General features: G+C 45.0%; 4 protein-coding genes across 4 annotated transcripts; 2 read left to right on the plus strand and 2 right to left on the minus strand.

Moving 5' to 3' along the window:
* Positions 1 to 3,478: 3,478 nt before the first annotated feature.
* KVR01_008202 (uncharacterized protein) lies at positions 3,479 to 4,720 on the minus strand (the record flags this gene model as incomplete). Its single annotated transcript, XM_044787540.1, has 3 exons — positions 3,479 to 4,063; positions 4,119 to 4,455; positions 4,518 to 4,720. 3 exons carry the CDS (start codon positions 4,718 to 4,720, stop codon positions 3,479 to 3,481), a joined length of 1,125 nt encoding a protein of 374 aa, XP_044643180.1.
* A 1,491-nt stretch (positions 4,721 to 6,211) lies between these two features.
* KVR01_008272 (uncharacterized protein) lies at positions 6,212 to 7,945 on the minus strand (the record flags this gene model as incomplete). Its single annotated transcript, XM_044784939.1, has 1 exon — positions 6,212 to 7,945. One exon carries the CDS (start codon positions 7,943 to 7,945, stop codon positions 6,212 to 6,214), a length of 1,734 nt encoding a protein of 577 aa, XP_044643250.1.
* A 4,210-nt stretch (positions 7,946 to 12,155) lies between these two features.
* Positions 12,156 to 13,636, plus strand: KVR01_007928 (uncharacterized protein; the record flags this gene model as incomplete). The annotated part of the gene is made up of 2 exons (XM_044790984.1): positions 12,156 to 12,165; positions 12,369 to 13,636. The coding sequence occupies 2 exons, from the start codon at positions 12,156 to 12,158 to the stop codon at positions 13,634 to 13,636; spliced, it is 1,278 nt and encodes a 425-aa protein (XP_044642906.1).
* A 988-nt stretch (positions 13,637 to 14,624) lies between these two features.
* Positions 14,625 to 16,772, plus strand: KVR01_007947 (uncharacterized protein). Its single transcript, XM_044793887.1, has 2 exons — positions 14,625 to 15,382; positions 15,459 to 16,772. The coding sequence occupies exons 1-2, from the start codon at positions 15,108 to 15,110 to the stop codon at positions 15,922 to 15,924; spliced, it is 741 nt and encodes a 246-aa protein (XP_044642925.1). The 5' UTR covers positions 14,625 to 15,107; the 3' UTR covers positions 15,925 to 16,772.
* Positions 16,773 to 19,016: the final 2,244 nt, after the last annotated feature.

Below are 19,016 nucleotides of genomic sequence, written 5' to 3' on the forward strand. Positions count from 1 at the left end.
AAATAAGTTATTTAATATATTTTTATATAAAACTTTATTAAAAGCTTTTATAATAATTAATTATTAAGTATTTATGAATAAATATTATATTATTTTATTATAAAGTTTTTAATAATAATTTCTTATTATATAATTATAAAAGTATAAAATATATAAAATAAATAAAAAAGAATATATTATAATATTAAATTTAATTTTATTAAATAAATTATATATATTAAAAGTTTATTTATAAATATAATTTAAATAAATAAATCTTTATAAATAATTTATAAAAAATAAAATAATAAACTTTTTTATTTTTAATAAACTTTTAAATAAATATTATATTAAAAATATTAATTTTTAAAGTATTTTTAAATATTATTATTAAAATTAATATTATTAATTAATAATAATAACTTTAATATATAAATTATTTATATTTTTAATTTTATTATTAAATTAAAATAAATAATAAAAGTTTTAAAAGAATAAAATATAATATATTTTTTAATAATTAACTTAATTAAATTTATTATATAAAATCTTTTATAATAACTTTATAATTTACTATATTTATAATACTATTTATTATTAAAAATATCTTTTATATTAATATATTAAATTATACTTAATTAATTTAAATTATTATTATTAACTTTAATATAAATTAAATTATTAAAAGTTAAAATTATTATAAATTATAAGTTACTTAATTTTAATACTATTAAGTATTATATATAAGATTGTTATATAATTTAAGCTCTTTAAATATAAATTAATGAAAATAGGTAAAGATAAAGCTATTATTCCCTTAAAGAATATATATAGGTTCTAGCTTTACTTTATAACTAAACACCTATTTAATAAACCTAAATATAGTAAGTATAAAGGGGTGCAACTAGATTTTTAGCTTAGTTATTAGCTTAGTTAGTAGGTTCTCTAAACTAAGGCTAGAGCCTTTAGTTTAACTACCTATAACTTAACTTAGAAACTAAGTTAGTGTACCACGTCACGCACAGCCTCTCTCGCGTATATATATTTCTTATTAAAAAGACTAATTTTAAACCCTTTTTAATTAATTATATATAAATATTAATAATTTAAAAAATATATTAAATTTGTTAAATTTTATTTATATATAATAAAAATTTTAAAAAAGTTTAAATTATTCTTAATAAAGTTAAATAAAAGTAAATAAGTATTTTTAATTTTTTATATATTAAACTATTTTTAAACTTTTAAGTTAAATAAAGTTATATATAATAATTATTTTAAATAATATAAAATCTTTAATAATATATCTTTTAAATTAAAAGAGTTTTTAATATTAGGATTCTTTTAATTAATTATTAAAGATTTAAAATAAGTGAAGTAAATATAATAAAGATAAAAGGCTTACTTATTATTAAAGGTTTAATAAGTAATTTTAAATAAATTCTAAAAATAGAATTTCATTTTATATATATTCCTTATATTTAAGATAATTAATTAATAAAAATATTAATATATATATTCTTATTTAATTAAGAAACTATAATAATAGTTTAATATATAAAAGTTAAAAATACTTATTTACTTTTATTTAACTTTATTAGAAATAGGTTAGACTTTTTTAAAACTTTTATTATATATAAATAAATTAATAGAAATTTAATATATATTTTTTTAAATTACAAGTATTTTTACATAATTAATTAAAAAGGGTTTAAAATTAGTCTTTTTAGTAAAGAATGTGTATCTATGAGGGGGGCTATGCGTGATATAGTACACTAACTTAACTAACTTAATACACTTTTATTAAACTTAATTACTCACCCTCTTACTTTTCTACCACATTAAGAGACTATTAGCTCTATGAATAAAACTACTTAAAAGTAGTTAATTAACTTATTATACTTTAAATTAAAATATAATCTTTAAATAAAGTAATTATACTTTATTATTTAAATTTATAATTTAATAACTTTATAAAATAAAATCATTTAGAATTAAATTTATAATTATATAAAAAATTATTTTATAAAAGGTATTAATATTTAAAGTAATTAATATATTATTAAAGAAAGTTAAAGAGTTGTAAATTATATTTAAAATATAGTAAAATATATAAGAATTTTAAATTTAAATTTAATAGTTTTTATTTAAATTTATATTTATAAAGATAAAAGCTTTTATAAAGTTTAAAAGGTTTTAAAAAGTTAAAATTAAATTAAGATATAATATAATAAAATAATTAAATAAAGATTAATTGAAAATTATAATTATAAATTTTTAACTTTATATTAAATAGAAATAACTTTAATATATATAAATTATTAATAAAAATAATATTTATAAAAGATATTAAAGTTTTTATTTAAAAATATTAGTTTTATTAATATTAATAATTTTAATAATCTTAATTTTTAATTAATTTAATATAATTTAAAAATTAAAAGCGTTTTTATTTTTCTATTATTATTAAAAGTTTATAAATATTAAAAATAAAACTTTAATTTATAATTTTAATAATAAATAATTAAAAGTTTTTATAAAACTTTTATTATATATATTTATAATCTTTTAATTTAAATATTATTAAATATAAAGTTTATATAATTCTTTTATTTCTTATAATATAATTAATATTAATTTAATAATATAAAAATATTTATATTAAGGTATAATAATTAAAGGTTAAAAGAAAGGAAAGAAAAGGGTAATAATATATTTAAAAAGTAAAGTATAATAATTTAAAAGGTTAAACTTATAAACTATTAAATTAATTAATTATTAAATTAATTATTATAATCTTTTAATTAAATAATTTATTATATTAATAGTTAAAAGAACTCTTATAAATTTAAACTTTTATATTTAAAGTTTTATATTTAAAATATTTTATTTAAATTATTAATAAACTAATAAATATAATATTTATAATTTATAATTATAATATTAAAATAGATTATTTACTTTTATAAAGTAATTTAAATATATTATAGATATTTATTTTATTTAAAAGAATTTTAAACTTATTATAAATATATAATATATTTTTAAACTATTTAAATACTCTATAAAACTTTAAAGATAATTTAAATAATTTTAAAAGATAAAGCCTATAAACTACTAGAATAGCTAATTATTAAATTAATTATTATAGTCTTTAAGCCGAGCGGTCTATTACGCCAATAGTTAATAGAATTTCTATAGATCTATTTTACAGGGGGTGCCCGGGAACCTAATAACATACCTAGGTACCTAGGTATTCTATAGTACTCCGGACCGACACAGCTATCATCACAACAAACTTAAGATATAGCTATAATATTTCAAAACACAGAGTCTATAGGTACATATTTCTTTTACATTAACCAAATCTTTACTCTAATAAGCTCTTAAAATTCATTATTATATTACTTACTTCCCGTCTCCTACCCCTATCCCACCATTAACCTTATCCATCCACTTTCGATAATAATCATTTCCTCGATGATAATTAATATCCTTCCTAGAAGGCAAACTGCTCGCACTGAGACATCCCCTCAAACTGCTCCTCGCCCTCGATGCCACCAACGAGGGGCCCGATTTGCCTCTTATAAATATCCATGTCCAGCGAAACCACCTTGCTGGTAAAGTTGGCCACGAATGCCTTGTCGTCGCCCAGATCAAAGCGGATAGTGTACCCAGATGGCTGCGTCAGGCCGGTCGTTGGGGGGTACAGGCTGTTGTTTCCCCAAGGCCTAACGACGGAGGCCTGGTCTGCGCAGCTCATGGCGAGCACCTCGCCGTCCTTGACGAGCCAAGACGAGAAGTGCTCCTTGCCGGCCTTCTCAACAGCGTCAAACCAAACCATTGAGTACGGGCCGACACGTCCGTGGCCCCAGTACCAGGTCTTGGTGGTCTTGTCCAGGGAGTCAACGCCCCAGTTCTTGTCGTGGTAGCCGTAACCCTGCAGGTGGTATTCCTCCCCGTCGATAACGAGGTCCACAGATGCGTCAGAGTCTGGCACGGCGTTGGCCCACCACACGTTGGGGAAGAGGTCCTCTGAGACACCGGCCTTGTTCACGTCGCAAGGATAATGAGGAGGAGAAACCTGTGGGATGTCAGTTTGCGGGCAGTGGAAATTATTTTCGAGCTTAGAAACGTACCGAGTTGAACTTGATTGAGCCAGACACACTGTTGACTGGGTCATCGATCGAAATGGTGTAGACTGGATTAGGTTCGTCCAGACTGGTACCCGTGAAGCTGTACTGGCTTTCGTCGCTGTTCCACTGAGATGCGATGCCCTTATCACTGATCTGGAAATCAGCGCCCTTGTTTGCGGCAGTGAACTTTCTAACGCTCGTGCCGTTCTCAAAAGTGACGATAAGATCAGCAAGGAGTGGTCCTCCAAGGTAAGGAACAGCTAGAGTGCCGTTCGCAAAGTTGTAAAGGACAACCGTGACTGCTGTGTTATCTGTAGCCGAAACAACGTCAAAGTACCACCTAATAAGCATGATAAGTAAGCTTCAAGACTCAGATATAGTGGAAAGCATCACATGGTTTACCAGTCGTATGTGGTCCCGTTGACGCCAGGTGCCAGCTTCGGCCAATCGAGCCCGCCTTCAACAGATATATCCTCAGGAGTAACATCGCCTTCAAACAGCGAAAAAGGTAGCGTGGATTTTGTGACACCACCCCCATACGGCTTTGCTTGTGCCAGGCTCGCCGTGAGCAAGGCAGAGCCAAGCAAAGAGATCGAGTGAACCATTTTAAGTAAGTGAATTCACCTTGCAAAGGAGGCTAAGAGTGTTCAAGGTGTTCTTAGTGCAATAAAGGTGATGATGATGCTGATGATGATTCAAAAACACCATAACGGCCTTCCAGGTGCTTCATATATATACTACTTTCTTTTCATCGCATGCTTTGTTTCTACGACTAGTTCAACTGCGCTTTGCATTTACTCATTTACTTGGGCACTATGAATTCCCGGCTGCACGGTCCACGGGGCTTCGGGCTTCGGGTCTGAGGCCAAGAAACACTTCGGCACGAGATCTCGGGCTTCGGGAGCTCCACCTCTAGCTCCACCCCTGACTCTGTGTCCGCGTGCAAACCACGTTGTTTACTCTCCATGGCGGATTGTTATAGTCTTCCGTACCACAACCATGACTCATCAATGCTAATACCTAGGCACTACACGCATGTTAATGACACGAGTAGTGCGATCTAGCCCCCGAGCAGACCGGCCGGCGCTGCCGACCGAAGGTCCGGGATAACACGACATAACGGAGGACCATAAAGCCCGATGGGTTCAAATGTTTTGCCCGTCTTTGCGGGCAAGGGAGCCCTAGCTAAGTCTTACCGCTATCAAGAAACAAAGTCACCAGCCTACCTAAGTATAGCCCTCACGACACTTTGCTAGTATTGTTGAGAGAAAGGATATTCCCAGGGCAACATGTACCCCTAGTGCCCTAACCTTAAGTTACACTATAGCCGCACCACACATAAAAGAAAAACACGGTCATTAACTATACATTTCCTCATCTTCTCACTGGTGTAGCCCGTGCGGGAGGTCAACACAGGCACCCAGCTCGGTGTATCGCCCAACAGATGACGGCGCCGACGTGGCAGCCGTAACAGGCGTCACACACGCTACTTGGACAGTAGGCATAACTAGGCGAGCCATTCCTCGCTCCTCCTTATCGCACTCCTTCCAGATGTCTTCTTCTTATGGGCACGCCGCTCTAGAAGAAGTTAGGCCACCCACACGCACAGCAGAGAGCACACCGTGGTGACGACAGCTAGTGTTACGACGTACTACCACTTTGTATTAGAAGGTGTGAATAGTGCCTTAAGGGTAGGTGTGATGACGTTGACCCCCTAGGCGAGGTCTGGGATGAAGTTGGCGAGCGCCGCGGCGGCGGCGGCGGCGGTGGTGGAGACGACGATGGCAGGGTTGGTCGGAGGGCTGGCCGGGTAGGCGCTGGTAGGAACAGGCCGGACAGGCGGGGCTTTCCTCCTTGTTTTTCTCACCGGCCTCGTGCAACCGCCCAGACCGGGGCCCCCAGAACGTCGAGCCCGGAGGGCAAGATCGCCCTCGGTCACTCCTCCCATCGAAGCGTGTGAATACTCGAGAGGACTGGCCCCATTTCGACATTGATGCCCGCTCACAACTCCATGAGGGTAATACCCATATTACCATCCCCCTCGTGCCTGTCCTCGTCACCTCCATCCACGCTGTCCCGATCTCATGACAAGACAGCTACTCACACCTGCGATGCCGGCACTCTTTACGGAAATCCCGGTGGCGAAGTATCCTCGAATAACTCAGAACCTCCTTATAGAAATTACGACAGCCGTCCGTCGGGCACCAGAACACCCCCAGCCCATCTTCGTCTTCCGTGATGTTGTATGATTCCGGGTCGAGTGTATTATACCACTCTGGGGTAATATTACCATTCTCGAGAGGATGGAGTACCCTTATATAATCAATCTTGAGGCAATCCTTGCCAGTGTGACAGGGCCTTACATCCGCACAACTCATCGCCACGCCCCATTTGAATGGTACCACCTCCTGGCGGGACATGTGACGTTTCTGGTCGGCTGCACATTCTCTCGGCGGCTGCTTCTTCAGCCGGCTGATGATGTTGGATACGATCGAGCCGGATGCTTTTGGCGGCCGCAACGTATCCAGCCCTTTGTATGGACCTTCCATGCATTCTGTTATTCCTGGCAGCCAAGGGCCACATTCCCATTCCCAGCGCACGTTCTCGCTGCCCGCATATGGGGTGCAGTGGCAGTCATTAGGGTCAAAACAACGCAGCGTCGGTGGTTGGGTGGTCGGATACAAGCACGGAATGATGTATTTTCCAGTAATGTCGTGTAATTCTGCCAACTTTGGGCGCAATGTACTCATCTGACCATCGAATGATATATGAGCTTTCCAGCTTAGGTCGTATAGGCGGGGGTTCTTTCCAAGCCCACAGATCGTGGGCCAGCGGTACCCACAGCAGAGGTGCTGGCGAGACCCGCAGGTGTATCCCGACTCCGGAAAAGATCCTCCTTCTTTCATTTCACACCGCATATAGTGGCTCCTGTCCCTGCAAATGACAGTTTCCCAGAACGGATCTTTTCGCTGCCATGGGTACCTGCGGTACTTTATGTCCTCTGATTCCAGGCCAGACAGGCGAGACAGGCTGACGGTGCCCTCGTCGTGCTCACAGACTCGCATGAAGCCTTCATGGCCAATGCAGTACCGAATCCGGGCCGGTTTGAGGCGTTGTGTGGCCGAGAAGAGGCATGCCGGGTGGTCCGCACCACATGCAGAGCAGTGGATGTACTCGGTCAGCTTACTGATTGTCTGCTCCCACCGGGGCGATCTTCGGGCCGCTTGACAGCCACTGCAGTATTCGTCTCGGTCGATGAGATATAGGAAGTCTGGCCGGAGGGACGAGCTGACTCCGAATGTTGGCCAGTTCAAAGGTCCCGTCTTAGACAGCTCTGGGTTATTCCCTCGCAGGGGACTCAGGACCTCCCGTACACACAGCGGAGGAAAGCGACGTGCAACTCGCCTGAGGCAATCAACACCGCTGTTGCTCAGGCTGCTGATGATTTTGATGAGCAAGGGTTTCGGTAAGGAGTGTAGTAGGCTCAGGTTCTCGTTGTGCCACATGGCCGCCACAAGCGGGTCCATCCCTGGTGGCGGTGACGGACGCGCCTTCACCAGACTTCGAGAAGCGGAAGCTGGCGATGGAGGATACAGTTCGTCATATTTGGGCGGTGATCGTCCAGAGGGCAGTTGTACCGAAACTCCAGGTTGTCTCCGTAAAGTAGAGGTGGATGTCCTGATTGTCGCAATGGCATTAACCTGCGCTTCAAGAGGCAGAGACGTGCATGCACCGTCGGCATCTTCAACTGAATCGCTGGTAAACCGAACTCGGCGGGCTGCATGGTGCTTCCGAGTCGAATTCGGTGTTATGAGAGGGATGTCGGCCATGGCTGATAGCCTATGCAAGCCAAGTGGTTTCGTTTTTAATCCCCATACATATAAAATATATATAGTGCCTTCATATAGTAATAAACACTTAAAACTTAGTATTTAAAGAAATATAATATTAATAATAATAGAAAAAGAATATAATATATAGGTATATAATTAAACTTTATATTATATAGATAAAGTTAGAAGGTATTACTTTTAATAATATTATATTAAAATTATTAATATAAGTAGTTTAAGGGTTAATTTATTATAATAAGTTAGTAAAGTAGTTATATAGTGAGATTAAAATAGTCTCTTAAAATAACCTCTATAAGAAGAAGAATCCTATAATATAAGACTTAATAAACTAACTTTTCTTTATTAATATACTTAATAGCTACTTAAATCTACCCTTATTAAATAAATTAAATATATTATAGTTCCTATTCTAAATATATAGCTATTAATAAAATAATAATATTATAATAATAAACTTATTTAAGAAAGCCTTTTATATAAATTATATAAAAAATTAAAACTCTTTTAAAAATTAAATAAAGTTTATTTACTATATATTAAATAAATATTATATATAGAAAGTAAAAATTTAAGTATTTAAAAATTAAATCTTTTTCTTTTAAGTATATTATTTTATTATTAAGGATTTATCTATTTCTATATAATATATAAGGAATATAGTAGAAGAGGGAGCTTTATAAGAGAAGTTAATAACTCTATATATAAATAAGTTTAAAGGTATATATTAAGTAATTATTAACTTTATACTTAAGGTATAAGCTAATAGTTAGTTTAAAAGCTAAGAAGATGATAAATAGATAAATAGTTGAATAAAAAATATAATATAGCTGAAGCCCTGTGCAAGCTAAGATCGAGAATTTCTTGTCTTTTAATGCTGTGAGAGTTGAAGGTTCCCAGAGTTCTAAAGGTGGTCGTGGCTTTCGGATGTTGAATTGAGAAGAATACAAGGAGAGAAGAAATCCCAAGCGAGGATGGGTTTTGTATCAAGACTACTGCCCTTGTGAAGCTACAGGGTCAGGAATTCGGTCCGTCGAGTTTAAGGCTCCCAGGCATTGTACAGTTGCCACGTAGTGAAATCGCAAGTTTGAACACTAATAAGAGCGCGTCGCACGCGGACTAGCATCCACCAAAGTTCCGCGACCTCTGCTAACCAATCTAGCTTAAGACTCGAATTCGCCCCAATGCCTCGACCCAAGCAATCCGTCTAAACTGTTTTCCGTGGATAGATGCAGGCCAATCGGTCGCCAGCCGAATCTTCGCTGTCGCTTTGGCTAGACACGAGGTGCCTTGGAATGGTCTCGCAGCTCTGTCCGAACTCGCGATTTTGGATTGGAATGGGTCGTTGGGAAACGGAGAGCGGAAGGGCACTCAGGCCTCCAGTGATTTGGCAGCTGGGAGCACTTTGGTGTTAGAACCCGATAGCCTTTATGGGACAGTGTTATTTGCTAACCGAGGGCGACCACAGGGCAATCTTCAGAAGCTGTTCAACGCTGGCACCACAATTGCATCGCGCGAGCGTAGACTCCGAGACCGCGGTCAGACGGGCAGGCAGCAAGTTAATGGAGTGTGGTGGGACTAACCTGTTGGAAACCGTGGCCCCGTATGTCGAGTGTCGGAATTATGTTGATGTTCCCATGATTCAAGTTGGCAAGGGCATCGATAGGAGGCTCAGGAAAGAGTAGAGGCTTATAGTCGTATGTGGGAGGGAAGATGAAAGAGACCCGCGGTCGGGTAAAGAGAATTCAAGATAGAAGAGAATGGTTCTAATGGATGGTAGAACGTGATTAAAGATTGGACTACAAGGTGGTTCGCGAAGTACCGACTGCGGAGATGGGAAGAACGTATTAGTAGAGCCTGCCTGAGTGTGGCTGATGATGCCTGGCCAGACTAGTGATGCTTGGAGAGGGTCATCAACAAAAGTCTGATGCGTTGAAGATCCTGTTGGAGAGATGACCATCGCTCAAGGACATGGTCGACCGTTGTATGTGTGTCTTTTGGAGTGCCTGTCGAAGCTGGGGGAAGTCGCAGGGTGCGAGTGGATGGACAGACGCAACGAGGACCTCCCCGTCTTGATGGTTGAAGGCAAGCTGGTGTGGTGTGGAGATGGAGGAAGCTGTTCAAGGACAAAGGCACACGACTGGAGAGTATTTGGACTGTTGAGTCTGGTGGTAAGGTTGGCAGAGGGATGAAAATACAGAAATGGTGTCGTGAAGGAGGAGGAGGAGAGGAGGAGGAGACACTTCTGTTGATGGACGTCTGCTGGAGAAGCTTGATTGAATGCCGTCCTTGGGAGGACTTGCTGAAGAGGGATGGAGGATGGGGGATGAAGAGGTTGCTGAAGGCAGGACCATACCTCGCGACGACCTCACCCTTCACACTCTCCTCTATCACAACCTCCTGCCTCTACATACCACTCGCCTGTATCCCATCCTCCTGTGCCATAGCCTCCTGCAGCCTACCCTCCTATCCTCCTACCTCTAACCTCTAACCTCTAACCTACCTCCCACCTCCTGTCCGCCTTATCTCCTACTTCCTAACCTCCCAACCTCCTACCCTCCTAACTCGTGACCTCTTACTTCCTGACCTCCTGCTTCATATCCTCCTACCTCCTACTACCTACCCTCCTGAATCCTGTCCTCCTATATCCTACCCTCCTGTAGGATATGGGATACTACAACCACGATCAATGGGCTAACCTCTCTCGTAGACATGGAAACCTGGCCCGAGGCAGTCACCTCGGTGGTGACTACCACCGTCACCACCATCGCCGCCGCCACCACGCTCCTGCCCGCCTGCCCGGCCTGTCCCGCCTGCGCCTGCCCCGCCTGCGCCTGCTCCTGCCACTGCCCGGCCTGCTCCTGCTCCTGCCCGGCCTGCCCCCCGGCCCACCCCACCGTCGTCGCTGCCGCCGCCGGGGTTGCCAAGCTCGCCGAGGTGGTCGAGGCCATTGTGCCTGCCCTCAAGGCACTGTTCGTGCCTTCCAGCACCGCGTGGTGGCGCGCCGTGGTGCCGGCCGTCATCACGGGAGTGTTCTTCCTGCTGTGCGTGTGGGTGGGGCACCTTCTTCTGAAGCGGCACACCCAGAAGACGAGGAAGGAGCGCGACGAGGAGGAGGGAGGAGGTCGCCCGCTTGCGCCTGCTGTCCGGTCGCCGCCTGCGCCTGCCTCGCCTGCGCCGCCTCCTGCTCGGGTGCCTCCGCCTCCCAGGAGTCCCAGCCGGGTGCCTAGGCCCATGTGGCGCGGGGGTCTGATCCGCCGCAAGGCCCACGCTGGTGAGCCGTAGGGGAGGGGGGTGAAGGGGGGCTGGGCCGCGAGGCCGCAAAAGTTTTTGTTGTTTTTTGTTTGTTTTAGGGGGGGGGGTGGTTAAAAGTTTTTTTTTTTTTCATTCAAAAAGTTCACTGTAAGTTTATCTCCCGTCTCGCCCGCCAGCCGTCCCCCTAGGCCGGGAGCCCCAGCACCGCCATAACACAAAACCACGAGCAGAGTTACCCTTTTGTTTTCAAAAAAAAGAAAAGATAGGGTAACTCTCCTTATATCGGGTCCTACGGTTTGCGGTCACGTGCCATGATGCAGCCTTGGCCGGCAAGCTTTGACCTCGGGAGTGTCTCATGACTAACACCGAGTAGCCTCCCGACCTCGCCGAACCGGGCGGAGCATCCTCAAGATCAACAACTCGTCATTCAGCCACACCGTCCACGTCGGTCTTGACGTGCCTTGACGCAGGAAATCCACACTGTCTCCGGTCCATTACTTCTCGTTGTTCGGAAATACCACATGTGACATGTCGTCGTCGGACGACACCTCACTGCCTCGCCGACAAACCGACTCTCGGGATTCTGGCAGCATCGGCGACCTCCGCGACCACGATAAGCAAGACAACGTCGCTGAGTCGAATCCCCATCCGGGCAGGCGCGCTGCTCCCGTGGCATGCTTGGAGTGCCGCGACAGACATCTCAAGTGCGACGGTGCCAAACCTGTCTGCGGCCGATGCACTGCGAGCAATGTCATCTGCCACTTCACCCCTTCCCGGAGAGGGCGGAAGCGTGTTGCCAGGCAATCGAGAGCGGGTGTAGCGAGCTTGCTCAATGACGGACTCTTGGATCCTGTCAGCATAACGGTGTCAGACGTCGGCTCTGTGCCCTACCAAGCCCAATCTTTGACATCCCACGCGGCAAAACCTGTCGACAATGACTCGGCGTACGTTGACACACATCGCCGAGTCCTCCCGGATGGGTCTATCGCTGCTGCAGTCCCAGCCTCACCAGAATCTTTGCAAACCTTGACAGATGATGACCGATTAGTCAATCTGTACTATGTGAATTTCCACATCGCGCATCCTATCCTCCTGCCCCGCAGGATGTTTGGGGATCAAAAATACGCCCCTTGTCTAAGAGCGGTAGTGGAAGCAATCGGGAGCCATTTTTCGTCGGCTGTGCCAAAGGAATACCGCATCACATTGTGGTCTAGAGCTGCAGACCATATCGCAACGGCGGGCCCAGACTCAGCAGACCTGGTTCAAGCATGCCTTCTCACGGCAATTGCCCAGTTCGCACAAGAAGATGTCCAGACGGGAGCCAGAACCTTAAGTCAAGCAATCGCGACTGCGGTCCGACTGGGCATGCACGAGCGAGAATTCGCCGTCGCACATGGCAGAGGTAGTCCCATTCTGCAGGAAAGTCTACGCAGGACTTGGCACGAGCTGTTCGTCACTGAAAGCTACGCGGCTGCGCTTCAGAGGAAGATGACACTCGAGACAACGTCCCTACAGGCAGACGTTCTTCTCCCCAGTGAGGAGGAGGCCTACGAGCAGGCAATCATCCCGGTCTCCCCACCATCGTGGGCCGACTTCGACAACCGAATTTTCGCCGACACAGACACCCTCTTCTCCTCTTTCTCTTATAGAATCAAGGCTGCCCAGATCCTCGGCCAAGTCATGTCCATAACAGGGCCTCAAGGTGTCCACCGCGACGAGGTGCAAATGGTGGACAACGCCCTGGCCTCGTGGTCGCTACATCTTCCCCCGTCAAAAGCCGAGACAGAGACGATCAACACGTACGGCGGATTCGACGTCGTCATGTTCCAGGCCCACGTCATGATCAGCTACGCAACGATGCTGCTGCATTTCCCCAGAGGAAGCCTCCGCTCGCCAAAGTTCACGGCCCCCAACATCCCCGACGGCCAGGGCATGAAGTCCTTCTGCCCATGTAACCGCGAAAACGTCCATTCGGTCAAGGCCGTGGAGGCCTCGAGGCACCTAACGATGCTTGCCGCTCTAAGATCACCGTCATCCATACACAGCCCCTTCTACATCTACCCGCTGGCCCTGGGAGCCCTGGTCCAGCTCGCTGTCTGCACGACACACCTGCGCGGCTCCGATACCTGTTTGGAACAGCACCGCGCCCGCGTAATACTGATTCTTGGGCTGCTCAGGTCGTTGAGCCTGCACTGGCCGACGGCCGATACCGTACACCGCGCGCTCAGGCGAACGGCTGCTGCGGTATTGAACCCTTCCGGCGAGGATGATCGTCGTATGGGGAGCGCACCTGCAAACAGCGAGGAGAACGAGGCTCATGCTCTGGCGGCGGCTGCGAGCATCTGGCTGGATGGGATTGACTTTTTTGACCTGCAGGAGGTTGCTGGCCTTGACCCGAACGCTCTTTGCCTGTGACAGTGCATGGGAACAGGCGAAGCATCAAAGCCCCGCTGCGATTTCATGGCCCGGGTTGGGCTAGTGGAAGGCCCGTTGCCCAACCGAGGCTTAGATAACCATATCGTGGCGATGGATCCGGAACCGCGGCACGCTAATAATAAGAAATACTGCGGGGAGTCTGAGACATCGCGGGAGAGACGCAAACCTGCACAGTATACTCCGTAATCAGTGGATTTCCACGTCGCATTGATCCCTGTGGTGATCTCTGGTACGGCCTCCACCGAACAATTATGCAAGAAACCTGCCCAGTCATGCCTCATCTATCCACTCTTGGCCAAATGGGAGGACCGCAGTCAACCACGTATCAGCAAACACGCGAGAACATGATGACTGTCTGCGAAGTAGTCGGGAATTTAAGCTACTGACGGAGCCTAGATAAGTTCATGAGTAGGTCAGCCGCTCGTCATCTCGACTATTGTCATCGTATTATTGGCCATTTCAGCCACGTCCTCAGACCATGAAAAGGAGCGCAAGATCCGTGCACATGGCTATTGATTGGCCAGAAATGACACCAGTTTGAGCGTAAGACTTGCACGGTCGACCGAGACCTGCAGCTTAGCAGGCCCCCCGTTTTCCGGGACTGTTGGCCGCAAGCGCTTTGGTCATATTACGGTTAAATTGCACCGTGTGATGGCCTGCAGGCTTGGCAGGCACCAGGCCCAAATTGCATGGACTGGCGTGCCCTTGCCCGTGGTTGTCAAGAGCCGCCAGGAACCAGCCCAGACTTGATCGGGTCAAGTGCCCAGCAGGATTTGTGAGCCAGACGGTCAAGCCTCGAAAGAAGGAGCCGCAAGCTGTCAGCTCGTATAGAGCGTAAGCCGCTGCAGTGGGTCTGGTGCGAAATTGCTTTGCGCAGCGGAGGCCATCGTCCAGATGTCTGTCCTGACGGGTTCTTGTCCCAGGTCTCGAGGTTGTCGTCGCCAGGCGTCGCCAGGCGTCGTACAAACTGCCTCAGCTTTGCTCACGATGCGTGAGCACGTACCACAGGACCAGCCCCATCGTCCGTGCAATCAGGTGTAGGGCTGAAGCTGATCTGGGGAAACAACCGCCGTTGTCAGGAACAAGACCGAGCCTAAATCTAAAGCTGAGTGGACCCCTGGAGATTACCCCTTATCGAGCTGCCAGTGCATGGCAGCGTTGCATGCAGGTCCCCTTGGCGATTCCCAAACGAGATGGCAGGTGTCAAGGCAGCGAGATGAGAGCAACAAGCAATTTCCCTGCCCTCGGGGATTAAAACAGCACAGGTCCCCTGGATTGGCATCTCAAAAGAGCTTGCTCCCTCTCCTCTTTTTTGACTCAACCCCAGGGCTCACTCACCAAAGTCATTCTTTCCAAAGAAACAACCCGACCCGGCCTGATATATCGAGGCCCAGACACACTCTTTTAATTCAAAAACAAATAATAATTCGATAATTCGTTTGTCGTCGTGATGCATTTCCTGTCGCTGCTTGCCCTCGCCGCGCCTCTGGCGTCGGCTATTCAGTTCACCAACCCGACCGTCAACTCGACCTTGACTCGCGGTTCCACCTTTGACCTGCAGTGGTCCACCGTCGACACCGACCCCGAGGCCTTCAGCGTCTACCTGGTCAACTTTGTCAACTGGCCCCCGTACTACGCCCCCGTCTCCTTCGGCGTCGACTCGACCACCGGCGAGACCTCGGTCAAGGTCCCCTGCGACGTGAACCCCTCATACGGCTACCAGTTGTAAGTTGATATGTCACCTGGGCACGCGCGGAGACTTTCGGATGACATTTTTTTTTTTTGCTAACCCTTCCATCAGCAACGCCATCAACGGCACCAACGTCTACGTCATCTACGCCCAGACGCCCAAGTTCAGCATCGCCGGGGCCGCCTGCACCGACGAGCCGGCGGTGACCGCGGGGCCGACCTGCGCCGCCGCAACGGCGACCGTCACGGCGACCGTTACGGTGCGTGGCAACTCTACTCTCCTCGTGTCGCCCACGCCCACGCCCACCGGCAGCACCACCCCACCTCTTGGAAATGAGCTCGTCGCCAAGTCCAAGTACGAGGGGGAGTGCCCCGAGGTCATCGGCTGGGTCGGCGGCTATGACAGCCCCGTGAAGCTGACAGAGGTGCCTCGTTCAGGATCGTCCGTCGGGATCTCCGCTGAGGCACAGGTAGGCGGCGTCGAGGGCGGCCTCGGCCTCGAACTCGCCGCCGCCACCAACGGCAAGGTCAAGAGCAAGTGTTCCTCCAAGAAGAGGAGGGCCAGGAGGCACGCTTAAGCCCAAGGGCTGCACCTTGTCTAAGCTTTGAAGGTCGTGGAGGTGGCGCGGTGATGATGGGATGATGAGGTCCCGGGACGACGGGGGAGACAGGCGGGAGGCCGGGTTGTTGTCGCATCAATCGGTGTCGTTCCGCTGGGATGAGAAGAAAGAGTTGAGACGGACCTGGAGAGTACTCAGCGGCCCGTCTCTGTTAGCAGCTGACGTTGACTCGGCGAATTATATACCCCCCGTCTTGACCGATTTGACTCTACTCTCGTAGTCTCGGCCGGCCGCGTTATATTGAGCCCACGTCGCAACAGTATGATATCGCCTCTTGGCCGAGTTTCCATCTTTGTCATTCACAGTTCCAAGGCACCTGGGTGCTACCCGATCCTCACTCATGCGGCATAGCATGGTATACTTGACCAGAGTACAACCATTTGTGCCTGCTCATGCGGAAACACCGACTCGTCTAAACTCCGTCATCCACCGCTACTTAGGTACCATTCCGTCGTCTTGTGGTATCAATTCAAGTCACACAAAGAGACCTCGAGACCCCGGGACCCAGACCCGATGTTGCCACTCATACGATACCTTCCGACCGTGGCCGAATGCCAGGGATATCAGACATTGACTGTAACATGACCGGCGCCTGTTGAGGCAATTGCTTTGAGAGCCATCTGGGCGCTCATATCCTCGAATGGGCTGGTTACCACAGACGCTCATGGACCACCCACATCGAAGATCGGGCCGCCATTGGGCAGGTTGTGGGCTGTGAGACCACCTTCGGCTTTTCGAGTGTTTCTAAGTATCCTGTACACTACCAGCCAGTATCGATGTCATAGCCTATAATTACTATGCGAGAATGTAGCGGATCCCGTCAACTTAGCAAGTAAAATTATATGTGGAAATTCAAAATGCTCGGCCCCTGTCTCTGTCGTCCACTAATTCGATGATTTGCTTCATTCCCCACTCGGAATAGGAGACGTATCCTGACAGGCTCTCTGCTACAAGCCTGCCCTTGGATGCCTTCAGATAGGGATAGGTTCTAAACTATCTGTCGCTGTAGAATTATGCAGCAGGTCTTTTCCGAATAATTTGCACGGTTGCGGCAGCTTAAAGACACTCGCAGTAAGAGTACTATGTAATACCCGGTACTGACTAGTATATCGTGTCTACCGCAGCTTTAACGCGTCCCAGCTTATCCATAATGAATCCCCCAGGCTGTCTCATGTTCACGTCACTCATAATGACAACCAGCACGCCAAAAATATTCACTGCATGCTCCTGTTTTGCATTGGTGACCTGATGATCTTACTAAGAAAGGCATTTAAGACCGGACAGCTTGGAGCTATTTCGACTAAGCGGGTTTTCAAAGCCTAACAGCTACATATTGGAAGATTTCGGTTAGTGGTTGGACTTTATCCACGTTAGAAACCAAATGTGCTTTCTATATGTCCTAAAAATACACTGAAACAGCCTGATAGCATTGGACTTCGCTTTGGGGGTCTTAGTTGCAACCCAAGGCACTACACCTAAATAACTAGGTGAGAAGCAAGGGTGTGGGATCGGCCTCATCCTAACAGCTTGGTGAAGATGATAGAGCAGTTTTGGGGAGTCACCTGATTAACTAATAAGGACCGTAAAAGACTCGTGCATCATTTTAGTGTACGCTTTAGATGCGATTGTCTTGTAAATACATGTTATATAAACAGGTGCTAGGAGCTGTTTTACAACACTGAAAGTGTGATAAAATAGTGAATGGGAAGATAAAAAAGCCATGATATTAGTAAGGGCGTTACGAGCTGTGGTAAAGCGGATTAGCAGGCTTGGGCATTATATTCCCACACACGCTAACACGAAAGTAGAACCGTAGCTGTCTCGTAAACGTGACGGCACGGATTTACAACTGCTGAATTCTAAGTTTCGGCAACTTTGTATTATGGTCTTTTGGCCGAGGCGTCTGTTCCATACATTGACTGGCATGTGTGAATCCGAGAAAAGTGTCTCTGCACTTCACTATTTACCTTTAGGGTTCAGTAAAAGACCAGGATAGGGATCGGGTTTGTGAGCTACCTCTTAGTTGTTTCGCTCCCTATGATGATTGCTAATAAGACTCGACATCTGCTAGTGGACTTCATGCACATTAATATCAACTGCCCGTGGGCCCTCGGTTCGGTTCTGCTTACCTACTTTCACACAGAGGCCTAGGCGGCAACCGAAGGTCTGGCCCCCGGATAGCCGCAACTACTGAGCCTGCAGGTCTGCCGAAACTAAGAAATGATTATGGCGAGAGCATCGTTTTTACAGTCGAGATTCAACCTAAGCTGTCGGTTGCCCGTCGCTCAAGCAAGGGCCGGTACATGCACGTAACACAGATAAAGGAAGCCTCCACGATCAGGACTTATAACAAAATCAATAACACTACTACTTCTTAGCAGACCAAGTTTGTTCAGCAAGAGTTATTTCTCCAACATTAGGTTAATCACCCCTATACTAGACATCAATAATTCGTGATTTTAACCATTGTCCAGTCCGTCTAAAGTCCTACATTCATAATGGAAAATTTGTCGAACCGGCACCCTACTGTAATGATTTGCCCAGCAGTTGTCGTTGATTTCATTGGTATGCCCATTTCTATAACACTTAGTCTCAAGCGACATGCGGCCCACGCACTTAACAATACAAAAAATTCGAAACGAGGGATCAGGAATACAATTGGTCGAAGACCTGCTTTTGTTGAAGCGGCTACGACTGCCAGGTGCGTATTTTCATGGACCCGAAGCTCTCGAGACGACATCGGGATGGCAGATGTAAAGGTTGGGTCTAAGCTGGCCTAACTCGGGGTGCATATCTAGGTATACTCGCTTTTGCTTACCACCGTATGAAGGCGCCATGTATGTCCTCGGACGTATACGGAATAGAAGCGAAACCACATACTCGCTTTTGTAGCTACCCCATCGTCCGCACGAGGGACCACGGTCCTTGTCATGTTATTTCCCTATTAAAAGGCTGCCAAACAGCATCAGCATGCTGTAGAGCTTTCGCTTCCTGTCGGGTTAGATCAAATCTTCAATGGTCGATGAGCATTGCCATTGGCTTGCTCCTTT

The sequence above is a fragment of the Diaporthe batatas genome (genome assembly GCF_019321695.1).
Source record: "Diaporthe batatas strain CRI 302-4 chromosome Unknown Contig00009, whole genome shotgun sequence".
NCBI classification, from domain to species: Eukaryota; Fungi; Ascomycota; class Sordariomycetes; order Diaporthales; family Diaporthaceae; genus Diaporthe; species Diaporthe batatas.

Coding starts and splice junctions, on each gene's coding strand:
- KVR01_007947 (XM_044793887.1), top strand. CDS start 15,108: ATGCATTTCCTGTCGCTGCTTGCCCTCGCCGCGCCTCTGGCGTCGGCT. Junction 15,383..15,458: donor CCCTCATACGGCTACCAGTT/GTAAGTTGATAT, acceptor CCCTTCCATCAG/CAACGCCATCAACGGCACCA.